General features: G+C 54.9%; 2 protein-coding genes across 4 annotated transcripts; both read right to left on the reverse strand.

The window, feature by feature from the left end:
• Nucleotides 1–1,963: 1,963 nt before the first annotated feature.
• On the reverse strand, nt 1,964–6,397 carry REM2 (RRAD and GEM like GTPase 2). Of its 2 annotated transcripts, XM_081506713.1 has the most exons (6): nt 6,206–6,397; nt 5,121–5,206; nt 4,635–4,985; nt 4,343–4,416; nt 3,395–3,602; nt 1,964–3,005 (listed from the first exon to the last, which is right to left on the reverse strand). In XM_081506713.1, exons 3-6 carry the CDS (start codon nt 4,882–4,884, stop codon nt 2,710–2,712), a joined length of 828 nt encoding a protein of 275 aa, XP_081362839.1. In that variant the 5' UTR covers nt 4,885–4,985; nt 5,121–5,206; nt 6,206–6,397; the 3' UTR covers nt 1,964–2,709. The 2 variants fall into 2 exon arrangements, with proteins under 2 accessions (XP_081362839.1, XP_081362838.1); XM_081506712.1 differs by lacking the exon at nt 5,121–5,206.
• Nucleotides 6,398–10,033: 3,636 nt separating this feature from the next.
• Nucleotides 10,034–15,556, reverse strand: LRP10 (LDL receptor related protein 10). 2 transcript variants are annotated; one of them, XM_081506650.1, is made up of 7 exons: nt 14,972–15,556; nt 14,527–14,571; nt 13,879–14,014; nt 12,860–13,050; nt 11,723–12,740; nt 11,241–11,370; nt 10,034–11,145 (listed from the first exon to the last, which is right to left on the reverse strand). In XM_081506650.1, the coding sequence occupies exons 1-7, from the start codon at nt 15,000–15,002 to the stop codon at nt 10,558–10,560; spliced, it is 2,139 nt and encodes a 712-aa protein (XP_081362776.1). In that variant the 5' UTR covers nt 15,003–15,556; the 3' UTR covers nt 10,034–10,557. The 2 variants fall into 2 exon arrangements, with proteins under 2 accessions (XP_081362776.1, XP_081362777.1); XM_081506651.1 differs by having other exon boundaries at nt 14,527–14,741.
• Nucleotides 15,557–17,165: the final 1,609 nt, after the last annotated feature.

Below are 17,165 nucleotides of genomic sequence, written 5' to 3' on the forward strand. Positions count from 1 at the left end.
CCTGACTTGTTCTGAATTTCAGACTCAGCTATCTGGGGAGCAGTTGAAACTCTCCATATGAGTGTTTTTCTGAGCATCTCAAACTCCAGAGTCTCCAAAATGGAGCCATTTACCAGCTACCTCCTCAGCCCCCTAACTGCCAATTCCTCACCATCTTCCCATCACCTGCAACCCCTCCCTCACTTTATACCCAGCCACTCAGTTGCCAGGTCCCACAGATTCTGCCTCTGAATTCCCTGCTGCCTCTCCTTTCCCATTGCCATCTCCCTCAGGATGCTTCTTCATTACCCTCCAAGTGATTGTCCCCTAAACTCAGCTCCCCAGGCCTTGCCTCAGCTGCTCCAGTCCATGAACACCTGTCCCTGCCTCCTCTTCTCAAAGGACCAGACCCATCATGTCACTTACAGACTCAGAACCCTTCAGTGACTCTCACTGCCTACCAAGTTGGGCACAAACTCCTTTGCCTGACATTTAAGGTCCTTTGCAATAGAACTCCCAACCGTCTTTTCACTGCTCATCTCTTACCCCTCCTCTTCATGTCCCTGAGGTTTCAACCCAACTGTAGAACCATCTGGTCCCTTAATGGGCCCAGTGTGTTTTCCTGCATTTTACAATTAGAACTGCCTCTGTTCCTGGTCCCGAGTTTAGAGCTGGCTTACTCCACTATGCTACTAAGTCACTTCAGTCGTGTCCGACTCTGTGCGACCCCATAGACAGCAGCCCACCAGGCTCCCCCGTCCCTGGTATTCTCCAAGCAAGAACACTGGAGTGGGTTGCCATTTCCTTCTCCAATGCATGAAAGTGAAAAGTGAAAGTGAAGTCGCTCAGTCGTGTCCGACCCTTAGCGACCCCACGGACTGCAGCCTACCAGGCTCCTCTGTCCATAGGATTTTCCAGGCAAGAGTACTGGAGTGGGGTGCCATTTACTTCTCCGCACTCCACTATAGCCATGTAATTTCTCTGGCCCTTTTACCACAGCCACTGCCCATGCATGGCTCTGCCCATAGTGTCCCCTGTATTTCTTCTATTGTTCCTCTACCTCTTCCCCTCATCCTCACTGGAAGTGGAACCTCAGTTGCAAAGCTAGATACAATCACCATTAAATATCAAGCAGACATGAGTGGAATCCCAGTTCTATTGCTTATTAACCTCAGGCAAGTAAAAGAGGTAGTAACACCTTAGTCATTAAAGAATTGAGATAAAGTGAATAAAGTCCTAAGGACAGTGTTATAATTCTTATCATCTCACCACCCGTGCTGCGCTGGTTCCCCTTGGCTTCTCCTCAGCTGCAAGGACTCAGGAGACATCCTTCTTTCCATCTAGCTCTGGGAACCTGGGTAGGGTGGAGTGGAGGCCTGGCCCCCAGGTGCTCAGGTAGCTGTATCATCTGTCTAGGGGTGAGGGGAGTTGCTGCCTCTGCTTTTTGTTCAAATTCGTGGCTCAGGCAGCAGCAGGCGTGGGCGTCCCCAGGGGAGGCACTGACAGCTTCAATACTCACACGGGCCTTGCAGGTGACACCTGGGGCGGGGTGGGGGGGCTGCCAGGGGAGTTGCAGGACAACCCCATTAAACCCCAGCTGATGGGCCTCCCTGTTGGAGATGGGCCTCGCCTTGAACCATCCCAGGTCACAGCTGAGAGTAGTTCTGGGCACAAAATGTAGCCTCCAGCCTGCTCCTTGCAGGATTAAGGGGTAAGGAGATGGGGACTTGATCACTGAGTTACCGAATTATTCTAGCAGGTCCCTACTCCTCTCCAGGCCTGTTTTGTCATTGGCAAAGGGACAAGTTGGACTCTGTTCTCTAAGGACCTTTTCCCCCTTGTCATGGACTACTCAGACTAAGTCAGTTCCGGAGCCTCCCTAGAACTGTTAAGACAAGAAAACTCAGGCTCATAGGAGCAAGGAACCTAAACCCATCCATCCCTTTCTTGGGAGCTTTGAGAACAGAGAGTCAAAGTGAGCAAGTGCAGTAGAAAAATTCTTTATTGAAAAGAGAAAGGTGGTCCCCTTAGTGGTGCCTCCTGGGTCCTGGCCAAAGGCAGGTTGCCACCCCTCAAATCTTCAGGCCAAAGTCTCTGCACGCCTTACCTTTAATGACCTTAAAGGGGAAGTGCCGTGGTGCAACGGTAAGTCACAGAATCTGAAGAACAGCGCTTCCAGGCTCTTGCCTTTAAGAACTTCTTAAGGGCAAAGTGGAGAGGTGCAGCAGATCAGAGCCAGGACGCTGTAGGAAAGTCTCAAAGAAGCGGCTCTGTGACTTTACCTTTAAGAATCTCTTCCGAGGAGGCATATTCGCGCTGAGTACAAAGGTTGGAAACTGTAAAGAAGTCTACAAAGGTCTCTTCCAGTTCTTGCTTTTAGCATCTCTTTACAGGAGAGGTGGTCAAGCGCAAGTTAATAAAAAAGAAAATCCCTTGCAGAACTACTTTCCTCCCCGCCCGCCGGAAGCCGCCCCGCCCACCGGCCGCGGCTCGCCCTCCGCGGGTCCGAGTCGTCTCTTTCCAGGAGCCCGGAGGCCGGGAGGTAAACGGAAAACGTATGGATCGGGTGGGGCGACGCCCGCCGGGGTCTGGGGTGGGGGGCCCGCCTCCCGCGGTCACTGCAAGGTGTCCCGGGAGTTTTTGGTTTCCTAGACGGTCTTCATGGAGGAAGCCGGACGGGGGCGGGGCTAGGGGGCGGGAAGAGAGTGCGGTGACCATGGCGACCACGGCTCAGAGCACAGAGAGGTCGTGGCATGATCTGGAGCGCTGCTTAAAGAACTTGGCGTTGCGCGGCACCAGGTTGGCAAGGAAGCGCTTGGCCTTCTTGGTGAGGCTCTCGCGACGCGCCGGCGGAGCGGGGCCCTCGGGGCTGCCCCACTCGGGCCGCGGGCCCCCGGCGCCATGCTGGCCCCGCCGCAGCCGGATCTGGCGCACGGCTCCTTCGAAGAGCTCCCTCGTGTTGTGGTGCAGCGCGGCCGACGTCTCGATGTGCTTGCAGCTCAGTGTCCCTGCCAGATGGCGGCCCTCTGCAGGAAGGGACCTCTTCAGGCGCCCGCCTGCCCACTGGGCTGCGCTGGGCCCGGGATGGGGCGAGGCTGGACCTGGGGGCTCCAGGGCGTGCAGTGAAAAGGGATTGGGGCAAATCAATCTCTTGCACAGAGGGAACAAGCAAGGATCAATTGGAGGGCGGTGGTGATGCGGAAGGGGAGGGAGAAAAGGGCCTTCAGAAGAGGTGAGGGAGAGTGAAGAGAGGGTCTCAAGCCCTAGGCGTGGGCATTGAAAGTCTGCCCTTAACCTGGGGCCAATTGCAGTTTTGTGCACTCAGGAGGGTAAAAGGGCCTTATGGAGAAGAGGTGACCTGGAAAGGAGAGAATTCTCAGAGACTGCAAATATGGATGAGGTTCAGGATACTCACCCTCCAGTGAGACCTCCCGCGAGCGGGCCAGGTCACTCTTGTTTCCAACAAGGATGACAGGCAGGTCGTGGTGGGGCCTCCCAGCCCTGAGCCGAAGTAGGGTCTCTGGAACTTTGGAGAAGCTTCGTCGATCGGTGACTGAGAAGACGATGAGAAAGGCATCCCCCGTCTGAAGGCAGTGGTCCCGCAGCCACCCCCCTGCATCCCCCTGCAGATGGGCAGAGAGTTGTGGGATGTCAGGGCTGGGGTCACGGAAGAACCTGCCCAGCAGCTGCACCTCAGGGATGAGGCACCAGGATGTGAGGGCGAAGCCACCTGCTTAGGAGACGGAGCACTCTGGAGCACTCTGCCAAACGCATCCAGTGCTCAGAGTGTGTTTGTGGAGGAGGGAGAGGTTTGTAATGTGAGCCCCACATGGGCAAATGGGGGATATAGGATCCTAGACTAGGGTAGTCCATCCTACTTTCTTATGCCTAAGCTCTTAAAAAATGAATGCTCTTCAAGTATATGGAATTTGGCCTCTCATTTCTGCATAGTAATCATTTATGTCCATATATTCACAGGGCCTCACTTTTTTTTCCTTCCCTGACATTACAGAGCTCTGAGTTCCTTTCCTGTCAGATCAGTCTCTTCTAGGCTGAAAAATGTACAGAGGGGGGTCTATTTCAGGGTTTCCAGCCTGGCTTCTAGCTGCAGGGTTTGTCAAATTCAGATCCTAACATTTCCCTGGGTCAGAAGATCCTGGAAACCAAACAGCAGTTCTCAATGCTATGGTGTGTACATGGGTGTCAGCCTTTGCTCTCTGAGACCATATACATGAAGGGTCAGGTTCCAGTAATGTTAAAACCAGGGTACCAGCCTTCAGCCTTCAGCCTTCAGCCAAGACTTTGCCCCTCCTCAGTTCTTCCAGGTTTCATCATCTGCTTGCAGCCACATCTTAGTTCTTACCTGTTCCCAGATGTCATAAACAACTAGAGTCACTTCCTCCTTATCCACCATGATGCGTCTCTCATAAGTGTCCTCTGTTGGGAAATAGGGACAAGGAGAGAGCCCATTAGGAGGTTCCCCAACACCTGTAAGACCTGGTAAACAGGGACCCCCTCCAGAGAGGTTGCCACAGAAAGCATTGGAACAGTTTCTCTTATGTTCTGGCCTCCAGGACTGCACATGCCTTGAGCTCTTCCATCCCTGACTAGGGCTCCAGAGGTGCCCTCAACCCTTGCAGGGCTCCCCCAAATACCTGGGTTCTCCAGCTCGTGAGCACTGTCTCCCTGGAGACCACCGAAAGTGCCTGCTAGGGTGCTCTTGCCCACGCCGCTCTCCCCCACCAGCATGACCTTGAAGATGCCATCCTTTTGGGTGAGGGCTGCCTCCCCTGAGCCCAGGGAGTCAGAGGAGCCAGAGGAGCCAGAGGATGAGGCTTGAGGTGGCCAGTCAAGTTCATCTACAGCCTGGGCCCGCCGCAGCTGGTGCTTGTAGGGGACAGGCATACTGCCTCTTCGTCTGGGGGCCCCTGGGACAGGGGGTGGCCCGCCCCAGTCCAACCCTGCCAACAGTTTCTCTGGCTTCTTCAGCAGTGTGGCATCTGCTTCTGGGGGGGCAAAGAGAAGGAAGCTATGAGTGGGGTAGGCCTAGCCGTCTGCAGTAGGCTCAGTTCTGGCTGTTCCAGCCTCAGAGGCCCCGTCGATGACCATGACCCAGAAGGAGCTGATAATTTTTGTCTGACCTCTTCCACAGAACACCAGAAGCCTGAACTGGTGGGGCTCCCAGGAGCTGACCTGAAGGCTTGCCCAGCGTGGTTCCAGCCACAACCTGTTCAAAACATGCCTCATGCAGGGGAGGCACCTGTGCGCAGGCTCGCACACCCACTCACACTTCACACTGACACACAGTCACACCCCCAGACTAGGCCTCTGGCCAGGTTGGGGAGGGGGGCTGCCACTCCTTCCCTGAGAGACCCTGCCCTTTCCTGCTTCCTGCACCTGGTGACCTCCACGCTGGGGAGGGGCCCAGGGGATGGGAAACTGGAGCTACTGCCCTGGTTCTGGAGGTGGGTACTGACAGAGTCAAAAACTTTGTGGGGAGCTGCTTCCCAGGTAAGGGCCTTCCTTTTCTCTGACATGTGTGTGTTGGGTCTCCATGAAAGTGTGGGAGGGGCTGCCTCTTTCTATGGCCCTGTAGGGACGTCCCCCAGTGCACGGCTGTGTGTGAGTCCTACTGCACCCCGGGCTGTCCGGGCTGTCCGTGTGAGTCCCAGACAATATTCTGTTCACGGCTAGGTGGAGGGAGGGAGGGAGACAGAAAATGAGCGAGAGAGCGGGAGCAGGGAGAGTGACAGTGCACCGGTCAGGGTAACTGGAGGAGGAAGGAGACACAACAAAGGGGGATGCAGAGAGGCTGGAAATAGACCAGGATCAATACTTGACTGGCAGCCAGGGCCTCCGGGAGCCAGAGAAACCCTTACAACAGGTCCCCAGGGTAGCCCCCTGCCCGTGATTCCCAGGCTTGTGGGCTGCCCCTTGTCTCACCCCCTTCCCCCCTGCCCATCCCAACCTCTCAAGAATGAGGCAGACCTAGGGGCTAAGTACCAGTTTCTCCAGCAAAGCCCTGGGTGATGAGTGAAGGGACATTTAGGCAGCCCCTCTCTGCTTAGCCCAGCCCTAGCGTGGGCAGGTGGCTCCCTCATTTCTCCAGTGGCTCTTCCCCTCTTGTTGGGTTCAAGCTCCTTCAACCCCTAGTTCTGACCTCCCCACCAGAGCTTCAGCTCCCACCCACATGGTTTCGGCCGGAGCCTGCCAACTTAGCTCTCACCTCGTGTGGGTGTCTCTGGAGGGGAGGCCCGCTGACTGCTGGAGGGGCAGAGTGCTGTGGTTTCCGTGTCGGTGTCCATGTCGGTGTCGAGGTCCGTGTGCATCGTTGTGCGCGTGCAGCCCGGCAGCTTGCAGCACCCGCTCGCTCGCTCAGCAGCACTGTCAGCTTTTCCCTTTAAATACCACCCCCCCCATGCTAGCCCCCCCAGCCCCGACACCTGGGGAAACAGCCCCGCCCCCTGATGAGGTCACACATGCTAATGAGCCGTGATGTCAGCGGGATTCCCTCCTTTCTGCTCCCCCCTTCCTTTGTGTCGCTTCCCTCTGGGAGCACACCCACAGCGGAGTCTGGTTAAGATTCGAACAGAACAAAGTCAGAGGGGCAGAAGAGACAGGTTCAGAGAAGTGGGGCGAGGCGTCATGGGTAAGGGAGCTGAGGATGGGAGGAAGCAAGGATCCAGGACCTGGGTGGTCTTTCTCCAGGAGCTAGGACTATGTGTCATTTGTCTGCGTATCCCAACCCGTTAGCCCAACGTTCAGCCCAGAGTGGATGCCCAGTAGCTAGATGGAGGGGCTAAAGGAAGAAACCAAAACAGACGCAGGGACAGGAGGACAGCCACCCTGCCACTAAGTTTTCCTGCCACCCCCTCCTTCAGCCTGTCGCCCCTTCTGGGCTAAGACCCACAAAACTACCCATTTCCCAGCCTGGCCCCTAGGCAGATGGGGGCTTTGAGGAGGGAGACATGGTGCTTTGTTTGGGCAGCTTCGTTTTTTAACTTGGCTCCGGTGAGTACAAACCACTGTGGAGACTTCCCACCTGTCCCTCCATGCCAGGCCCACCAACCTCCTGTTAATCAGATCAGGAAAAAGGGGAGGGGCAGCTAGCCATCTGGAAGTTCCCAGTCTGGAGGTGGGCAAGCCCCCTCTCCATGCTCTCTGGAGCAGCCCCAGGCCTTCTGGGCTACACCGGACAGACAGGCAGTGACACCCACCTCTCTGGGGGAAGCCAAGATAGAGGCGCTGCTTTACTGCGCCTTTTCTACCAGGTCCCTTTCACTTTAGGCTCCCACTCTTGTCTTCCGACATCCTCAAGGACCCAAACACACATTTTGATTTACTGGCCCCTTCTCACCCCATTTTTGTCAGATGCTGTGCTAAGCACCTTCCTGAATTATCTCCTTTCATCCTCATGACCCTGAGGCTCAGAGTGATAGGTGAGTGGCCTGTCCTCCAAATCAATCATGCAGCTGGAAAACGGGGACCATGATTCCCACCCAGATCCTTCCAATGCCAGAGACTATCTTTCATCTCTATGCTATGGTGCCTTCTTTGTCTTAAATATTTCAACTGTCTCCTATTATTGGGAACAATCTTTATTGCCATCTTCAGTGGATTTTTCCAACTGAAGCAAATAGTGATCTGGGGATTACTAGTGCAGTATGTGGATGGAGGTCAATTACAGGGCAACAGTATAGAGTCTAGCGGGAGCAGAAAGAACTATTGAACAGCTACAATCCTCGTGTACTTCACTGGATAGACTCTACAGTCCTCAATCACAGCCTACTTGTCCTTAACTTTATTCACAATTTTAATGTTCCACCTGTGTTCCTGTACTCGAACATTAGAAGCACATCTATAGCAGCTAGTGACCCCTACAGTAGCTAATAGCAGGAGAAACAACATCACAGAAAACTTTTAAAGCAGTCCTAACATTTAAAAAGTTGTCCAAGGTCATCTGGCATTAAGGCGAATAGCTTTTCTGACACTGTTCACAGCTTCTGAAGACACTGCTGCAGAGTTCTTTGGTTTCTGAGTGATCCTCAGCTATCCAGAAGGATTTATGTTATATTGCAGATGTGCTGAAGAGAAGTGTAATGTTTTAGAATGACTTCCTTCCAAAATGTTTTTTTAAAGTTTTAATTATAAAGGGGTGAGCTTTATATATCTGGAAAGCTCATTTAGGTGGTAGAATTCATTTCTATGATACTAGATAAGAGTATCAGCTCTGCAGAGCCCAGCGAGGACTCTTGACCATGACTTCTGCTGGCTCTCAATCTAGCCTCAGGCCACAGATGCAGGCTGGGTTTCATCTTGAACCATCATCTCTCTCATCCCCATGGTAAGTGGCTGTGCACTTACCCAGCTTGAGGCTCCCTCAGGAATTGGAGGTTCTGTATAATAATGGGACAGACTGAGATTTGAAACTGAGCCGATCCAGGTTTAACTCTGCCTCCCAATAGAGACTGGACCAGTCTTGTAATTCTTCTGAAGCTGCTGTGAGCCTGTGAATTGGGGCTGTGGTATCCATGGCACAGCTTTGTTGTGAGGGTTAGCTACACCCAATAAAGGGTCTGATATGCAGCAGGTTCCCCTGCCATATGGTGCTCCACAGTCTCAGGCTATGTGGCTGGGTATCCCTCTCCCCTCCCAGCACGGCCTGGAGCTTGCTTTAGGCCCAGATTCTGCTCCTTAAGAACTGAATTCTGGTATCTGCTCAGATTGTCTGATTCTCAGGCTGATTCCCGTCTCATAACTGAGATCACCTCCCTCCTTCCCACCAAAGGCCTTTGCTTGAGTCTCATGCCCCTGGTACTGGGTGTCTATCTTGACAGGATTTGAAGTCACCTCATTTCTTTTTCCTTGGGCCATGGTGAAAATAAACTTGGGTGACAGCCTCCCAGTGTCCCCCCCTTACCTGGATAGGACCCTCTGTCATCATATCCCATTATGCCAGTACAAGGTCAACCCCCTCTCCCTGCCACTGGGGCTTCCCTAAGGCTCCTGCTTGCTGGGAGGGGAAATGCTGAACAGTTAGTGCTGGGTGTGAGGACATTGACAGGGTGTAAGCAACAGGGCCCCTCCAGCAGAGGGGTGGGGATAGGCCAGGCCAGGCAGGAAGGGGAAAATGAGCCTAAGGGGGAGCCCATTTCTCTGGGGACTGATTCTGTTAGGGAATGCCTCAGCTTTGCTTCTGTAGGCATCACACCCACTTCCATAGACTTTTTCTAAATCCTTTGTCCCCATTAATTTTCCTTTTAAACTCGGACAGCTCTGTCACCTTGCTTACCACAGACTGGTAGCAAGCATATGTCCCAGCATTTCTCACTGATCGTTCCCTCCATTACCCTCTCCAGCTCTTTGGGTCCCTCCTACAGCCCTAGCCCTCACTGTCTGCTTAGTTTGCTTATCCTGTGGCCTCTCACCTTGCCTAAAATTCACAACTCTATTCCAACTACTGACAGCATTCTTTAGGATCTAGTTTGGACCCTCTTCCAGGAAGACCTCTTGGATTTGGCCAAGGTGATGCTAGCATCTTCATACCCTGAATGATTATGACTTTTCTCTGGATGCATCTTTGTCTGCTTTGAGGCATGCTGGACGAGAGTTCATCTGTCTTGCCTAGGACAGACTGAAAATGCTTGGTGGGGTGGAGGATGGAGGGCAGGAGTGTTCCACCAGGGACAGTCTGCTTCTGTGGTAAGTGCTCTGAGAGTTCTCCATAAATGAGAAGTTTCCCAGCTGCAGGGCCCAGCTGGCTCATGACTTCTGGCCTGGCAGTAAGGAGGCTTGGTGCTCACCGCTGGTGTCAGTCACTATAGAGATGGGCCCCTGGCAGTAAGTGGAGATGGAGAGGCTTACTCTTGGGGTTCCTAGAATTTTCTTACCCTCTGAGTGTTATAAAAACTAAGGATGGGTGATCTGAAGATAAATAGGAAAAGGGCCGGAGGTGAGGGCAGAGAAAAGGCCTTCAAAGCGAGGAGCAAGGTGAGGGGAGCATAAGCTGAGGGAGGTAGAGGGGCGGGGCCAGGAGCACAGCTCACTTACAGTCTGAAATTTCTGATTCCTTTATTTTCAACCTTGGCTTCCTGGGCAACAACCTAGCTATGGGACAGAAGCATTTGTTGTGCTCTTTTTATGAGCCAGGCCTTGTAGGAGGGATCACTGTTGACAAAACCTCAGGCCCTGCCCAAATCCTCCCTTGGGGGCTGGAGGTCTCCAGCCAGTTGGTGTTCTGGTGCTTAAGGCCACTTTTGGGTGGGTTTGCTAAGGATGGAGTGTCCAGGCCCATGACCCTTTAAGAACTTTACTTTTTAAAAACAGCCACCAACTGGTGGCAGTGTGGCGAGAGGGTGGTGGACTGTTGCCTCTGGCCACGCGCAGAGGGGGCTCTGTGAGGGCCCTCTCCCTGACTGAGGGACACCTAACTTGATAGCAGCTACATGGGATCAACGGGAGGCCCATCAAGTACCCTCAGACTGAGGGGCAGGGAGGGAAGTAGTGGATGGGAAGCTGAGCTGCCCTCTATGGGGTTGCTATCTCTGTGAACAGAGTGCCCAAGGGAGCCAGGTCACCTCAGGCCAGCAGTGGCTCATCCTCTGCTTCGACCACCCAGACCCCGGGCTCAGCCAGTGGCACAAGCAGCACATCGTCCTCGTCCTCCGGGGACAGGACTGTTGTGTGGGGGCCGGGCGGGGCCCAGGCTGGTCCAGGGGGCCGCAGGCTGGGCAGGAGGCGGCCTCGCAGGGCCTGTACCACTCCAGACAGCAGTGATGGCTCCAGGGACGCCGCAGACACTGGCCCTGGGGCTTCAGGGACAGTAGGGAAGGCTGGGGATGTGCCGGCAGCTGGCAGTGGAGCCTTGACAGGCAGCGGGGGTGCCTGTTCCCCATCCTGCCCACCCACCGCCCCGCCCTCGTGGGCTGGACCTGTGCTGCCATCTAAGGTCTCAGGAGGAGCAGTGGATGGTGTGACCTGGGATCTGGTTTCAGGGGTCCGGGCTGGGGGGTTGGTTCGGGGAAGCAGTCCCCAGCGGCGAAGACGGCGCACCAGGCGGCGCATAGCGCGGCCCCGCTGGCGGCGGCGGGCACCTGAGGTGCTCCCTGGAGTCATGTCCTGGCGCAGGATGTGTAGCAGAGAACGCAGGTTGCCCAGAACAGAGTTCTGCAAGGAGAGGAGGAAGACATCAGAGTCAGAAGGTGGGGACAGCCACAAGGGGGCTGGAGCGGCAGGTGGTCTGGTTGGGGAGGGTGACTTACATCATTAGGGTTCTCTGTAGGGAAGTCCTCTACAGGGGGGATGGCGCCCTGGGCAATGAGCTGCCCGTAGGAGGGAGGCGCCTGCTGCTGCACAATCTCGGCCTCCATCCGGGAGAGGGGGGCGAAGATGCTGGAAGGCATGAGGGCTGCTCAGTCACAGGTGCTGGTGACCAGAGCTGCCTGTCCCAGCCCAGACAGGCCTCTTTACTCCACACCCAGGCCAGGATACCCGGCATTATGCCCTGGCTCTCCAAAGTCATCTGAGGTCTCCCTCCTTCCTTGAGGTGGCTTTCGAGATCTAGATCTGTCCCTCCCTCAGAGGAGCACACCTGCCCCCAAGTGAGACAGCCCCCGGAGCTAACCCAGCAGCTGGTCACCAGAACCTGTCCCTGACATGGGCACTCTCAGGTCGCCCGTGGCCACACGGGCCCTGTCCCACCCTCAGTGCCCACTCCTCTACCGCCAGCAGCATTCCCACTGACCTGTATTCCTGGGTGCGAATGGCATAGAGCTTGCAGGTGCAACCCAGGGCAATGACCAGCAGCAAGCCGCACACGAGGCTGCCAATGACGGCAGCGGTAATGACCTTGCGGGGCAGAGCGTAGGAGCAGTCCCACTCGTCACTGCCATCAGCACAGTCCGGCTGCCCGTCGCACACCCACGTCTCATACACGCACTTCTCATCCCGGCACCGGAAGTTGCCCGGCTGGCAGTGCCGACAACGTCTCTCGTCTGCTCCATCAGCACAGAAGGTCTGGTAGTTACAGCGGTCAGCGGGCAGGTAGCAGGCTGTGGCCCCAGGGGTGCCGGCGGCCCCACAGGGGTAGTGTCCAGGTGGGCAGCTGGGGCAGTTCTCCTCGTCCGTGCCATCCGCACAGTCCCATGAGCCGTCGCAGCGCTGTGCCTCGCTGTAGCAGCGCTCGCCGAGGCCTTCGTTAGCCCCCAAGCCAGAGCCTAAGCCGCAGGGTCGGTCCCAAGGCAAGCAGTAGCCCCGCACGTGGTAGGTGGCATTGAAGCCCCAACCAGTGCTCCAGGGGACTGTGTGGTAGTCTACTGTGGCCTGGCCAGACAGTGTCTCCACGGTGACAGCCTTGCCATTACTGAAGCGGGTTAGGCTGCGCAGCAGCCGGAGGGTTTCGAGGGGCCCCACGCCATCATACACACGCACTATATCCCCATAGCCTAGATCCAGGGCTGTGAAGCGCACTGCCAGGCGCCGGCCATCGCGTGGGTCCAGCAGCCAGCGGCAAGACTGGGGGTGGGAGACTGAGGCCAAGTGTGAGTATCCGAGGGAGGAGAAGACCCCATAGAAGTCTTCTAAGGTGTGATTGCAGGGTGGGGTGAGGACAGGGGCTAGGGCCAAGTCAGGGAAGGGGTCTGAGCTGCAACCTGCCTCGTCAGAGCCATCGCCACAGGCATCGACCCCGTCACAGCGCTGGAGCAGGGGCACACAGCGGTGGTTCAGGCACTGGAACTCCTCCTGCAGGCACATCAGCCAATCTGCAGAGGCACCATGGAGAGGGGCTGTGAAGCACTGGGGCGGGCAGGATCCTCCCCTCCTCCCTGGGGCTTCCATTCATTGCCTGTTCTAAGAGCCACAACAGCCCTGTCCAGCCCACCTTGGCTGTAAGAGAGCAGGAAGCCCTGGCCCATGGGAGCTCTGGCCCCGACATAGCTGTAGGTGATGGTGACGTTGCCTCCAGGCAGTTGCAGAGGGCTGGCAGGTGCCTCGCACAGGGAGATCTGTGGCTGGATGGGGGAGCGCAGGGTTAAGCGCTCTGAGCCACAGGCCAGATGCAGTTTTTGGAACCTAGAGGGGTGAAGGAGAGCAGGACATAAGATATTCCTGACCGCTGCTGGCTTCTTCCTCCCCTGACAGTTGTCAGGCCTCTTCTACCCCAAGCAGCACAGACACCTGCTTATCCACAATCCAAACGGTCAGATGAAAATGGAGTTATCCAAATTCCTTTATAATCAAGGCAACAGCCTTAACAGAGGCCCATGGTACCTGAGACCATGAGTACATCTTAGAGCCTCTTGGAAAAACTGCCTTGTGTTCTGGACTGAGTTAGATTCATTGCTTTCCTGTTGCAGCACTGTCACTCGAGTGTGGTGCCGGCAATTACCATAAGCTTAATTAACCAGAACTCACCATCCCCTCCCAGTGCCCATTGGTGAGACCTGAGATCACTGTAGCATTCTGATCGCTCTGCTCCAACAAGCTCTCCCCAGATGGCCTCTCTTTTCACCTATCCTTTTCTGGGTGAATTCATGGGAAGTGAACTGTGTGAAGCAACAGCCAGGTACTTAACATGGGCCCCAACCCCACGGCCCAAGCTTGGAGGAGCCCAGGGAGACCTGGACTGTTTAAAAGATCTGAGGAGGCTGAGGAAGGTTCTGGAGTGACTTGTCCTTCAGAGATGACAGGACCCAAGCTAGATGTCCATTCCAGCCCACCTGCAATTCATTGTGTCTGGCCCCAAACAAGCCAGGCTTTTAGGGCAGATGATGCCAAATCTAACTCTCCTCTTTCCCCTGTTGACAGGATGAAAGCTCCATAAAGAAGTAATCCCCGGAGGCTTCTCCCTGGTATAGGAAGAGGAGTCGGGGAAAGGTACAGGGTTGTGCCTGCACTCACCTGACTGTTACCGTCTGCTCCTTGCTGCCCAGGATGAGCCAGGTACAGTTGGCAGGGGAGCTGCGGCTGTCCCGGCCCACAGGCCTCTGTAAGGTGCCTTGCACTTCCAAGAGCACCGCTGGTGGGTCCTCACAGGCTAGAGAAAGAGAGGAATGTAGGGACATCAGTCGAGAGCCCCTTACCATCACACCCCTGCCCAGGCTTCAGGTCTCCGAGGGCCTGGGCTCTTCGGAAGAAGCACAGACACTCTCCCGCCCCAGCCACACACACACTACAGGCATAGTCTTCAGCCAGCCTCCTTCTCTCCTCCCTCATCATAGTTCCACTTTAAGTATCAACACCAAACAATATGAGGTCTGCTTTGTGCCAGCCACTGGGCCAGAAGGAACAGGAAATACTGTTTCTATCCTCAGGGAGACTACATTTTGGCTAGGCAGATCAAGGATGGATATTTGGGGGAAAAGAAAAAAGTACATAACTACCAGCTGAGGGCTTATGCTGGGTCTGTTTCCCCATCTGTAAAAAAAAAAGGGTGGATGACGTCCACTCTAAATCTATGGTAGGTACTAGAGGAATTCAAGGAAGAGAAAGTCTTGAGTTCTCATTACCTACCAAGCCCATGGGACCCCTGGGGCATCCTCTACTCACCAGGATTCGGGAAAATGATCCTATCTGGGTGGGCCACAGTGCCTCCTAGAGGAAGAGCGAGAAAGGGCAAGAGTCATGCTTCCGAGTTTCCTTCACCTGAGCAACTCAAGAAGGAACGAGAGCCATTTGCGGCTTCCGGGTAGTTTACGGGAAGGGGTGGTGGAGCAGAGGAAGACAGCGGTGTGTGACCTCGAAGGAAGGTCTGGCAGCACGGCCTATGGGGTGGAACAGTGATTTACGGAAGTCAGGGGAAGACTGAGGGAACGGCTGGAGATTTCCCGGGGGCTGGGTCAGGCAGTGCCGGGGCGGCGGCAGGGGGTGGAGGGCACGATCGAGCAGGTTAAGGTGAGGAGCCGCGTAGCAGGAAGGGAGCTAGAGCCCTCTGGGCCCGGTGATAGCCCTGGGAGCGGGGTGCCGGGTGAGTAGTCTCGTTTCGGTTTCTTACCCAGGAAGAGGAGAAGGATGGCCGACAGCATTGTGAGCCGTCCGGAGGTGCAGGAAGAGTCCCGGAGCTTCTGTCGTTTACTCAGTGGGGAGGCGGCGCCGCTCCGGGCGTCCTGGCTCCCTGGTGCCGCCTCCCCGAGGGGGCTCCATGGCCCAGGCTCCCCGACCGATGCTCTAGATGCCAGGGCTGGGGACGGGTAGGGGGCGACAGCGGCCCGGGTGCAGGGGCGGTACCTCTAGCCAACTTCTGAGTTGTTTTCCCCGGCCGCCGCCGCGCTTTCTCCGAGGCCAGTCCCCGAAGCCCCGGAAATCGGCTCAAAGCCTGGCGCTGGAGCGCGCCCTCTCCTAGAGCCCGCCCGCAGGCCGCGAGCGCCCAGGTCCGGGCCTGGCCGCCACCTGCCGGGGCTTGAGGCCACTTCCTCTTCGGGCCAAACTTTACCGACTGTCAGTCCCCAGGGCTGGCCCGGGCGCTGCTCAACTTCTCCAGCGCGTCCAGCCCGCGGAACGCGGCAGAGGAGTGGGGGAGGAGTCAGGCGACTCCGTCCAGCGCCCAGTCCCTTGCCCAGACGGTACCCGCGCCGGCCCTAGGGTTGGAGAAGCCGGGGCGGAGGAGGGGGCGGGTGACGAGCCTGGCCACACCCCTGCCAATCAACGCGTGTCCCGCCCACCTGCCTGTCTTAACCCCTTTCCGGTTCTGCCAAGTCTTGTCACGCTAAGGCGCTCACCCCTACTTTTAACTCTGCTTTGTTTAGTCCTTTCCGTGTAACGTTAGTTACAGGACACGTCTGTCAGAGGACCACTGCTTATTCTGTAACTGTCATGTCTTTCCTTTGGATCCTTAAGCTCTCAGTACTCCTCTTGTCCCAGAGTCTGGGATCTGGTAGCACTTTTTGTCGTGAGCCTCTATTACAGCAATTACCACGCCGCGTTATAACTATTTGTTTACTCTTTCCTGACCCCGCCCCTTCTGTGGCAACTGAAACTTCCTGTAGGTTGGGGCCTAGACTGTTTACCTTTGTACCCACAATGCCTCTTGCCTGCTGAGACACAGTAATTCAACAAACGAATAAATTGTGCCTTCTCTACTTGCTGTCTCTGTGACCTTGAGAAAATTGTTTAACTTCTCTGTGCTTCTCAAAATGGGGTTAATAATGTACAACTCCCTCTTAAGTTTATTGTCAACATTTAGGGAGATAATGCAACTTGAACATCTAGGAAGTGCTTCATACCTGCTAACAGTTATTATTAGTCACAAGAGATATTTCTAATTTATGTGGGCTTGGGGTTGCTGATTTCCTGTGGCACTTACAGGTAATAATAGTAAAAAATAAGAATAGCAGATAGTTTTTGAGCTTTTTTGTACATTTCAGCACAGATCTAAGCACTTTTCAAGTATTTCCTCTTCTGATCCAGGTGGTCGTAGTGGTAAAAAACCCTCCTGCCAGTTCAGGAGCCATAAGAGATGTGGATTCGACCCCTAGGTTGGGAAGATCCCCTGGAGGAGGACATGACAACCCACTCCAGTATTCTTTCCTGGAGAATCCCTTGGACCGAGGAGCCTGGTGGGCTACGGTTCATAGAGTCGCACAGAGTCGGACACGACTGAAGCAACTTAGAACATACACGTAGTCTTGTGAGGTACTTATTATTGTTACTCCCATGTTACAAGTAAGGAAACTCTGGCACAGACAGGTTTAGTATTGCCCAAGACCATGGATCTAGTAAATGCTAAAACAAGGGTTTGAACCTAGTGTACATTCAGAACATCTCCACAAATGGTACAAACAGTTTTCTGTTCATGACATTTGTTGTTGACATCAGTTTTGATGTATTCAAAACTGAGACCTCAGCAGGGCCTGAAGCCATAAACTTGGCCATAAAAAGGCCCTTCTTCCACTTGGATCTTGGTCCCATGCCAAAGAACTTGATTCCTTGGTCTCTCTATGCTCCCTATTGCAACCCTTGGGATTATGATAGGTGAAATTGAACCCTAAATGTGGGAGGATGGTGTTGAACAGTCAGAACCAGGGCAAAGAGGCTGGGGAAATTAAAAATATTTAAGTTCTGAAAGTGATCATGGAAGTTTTAGTTAAATGCTGCCTATGTTCTCTATGCTGGGTACTTGGCAGGTGCCTGGAACTTGTAAGACTTCACTTTAACGTCAAGGAGCTTACAGTCTAGTTGAAAAGTAAGGT

This window comes from Giraffa tippelskirchi, chromosome 7 (assembly GCF_054371585.1).
Source record: "Giraffa tippelskirchi isolate mGirTip1 chromosome 7, T2T-mGirTip1v1.2.pri, whole genome shotgun sequence".
NCBI lineage: Eukaryota > Metazoa > Chordata > Mammalia > Artiodactyla > Giraffidae > Giraffa > Giraffa tippelskirchi.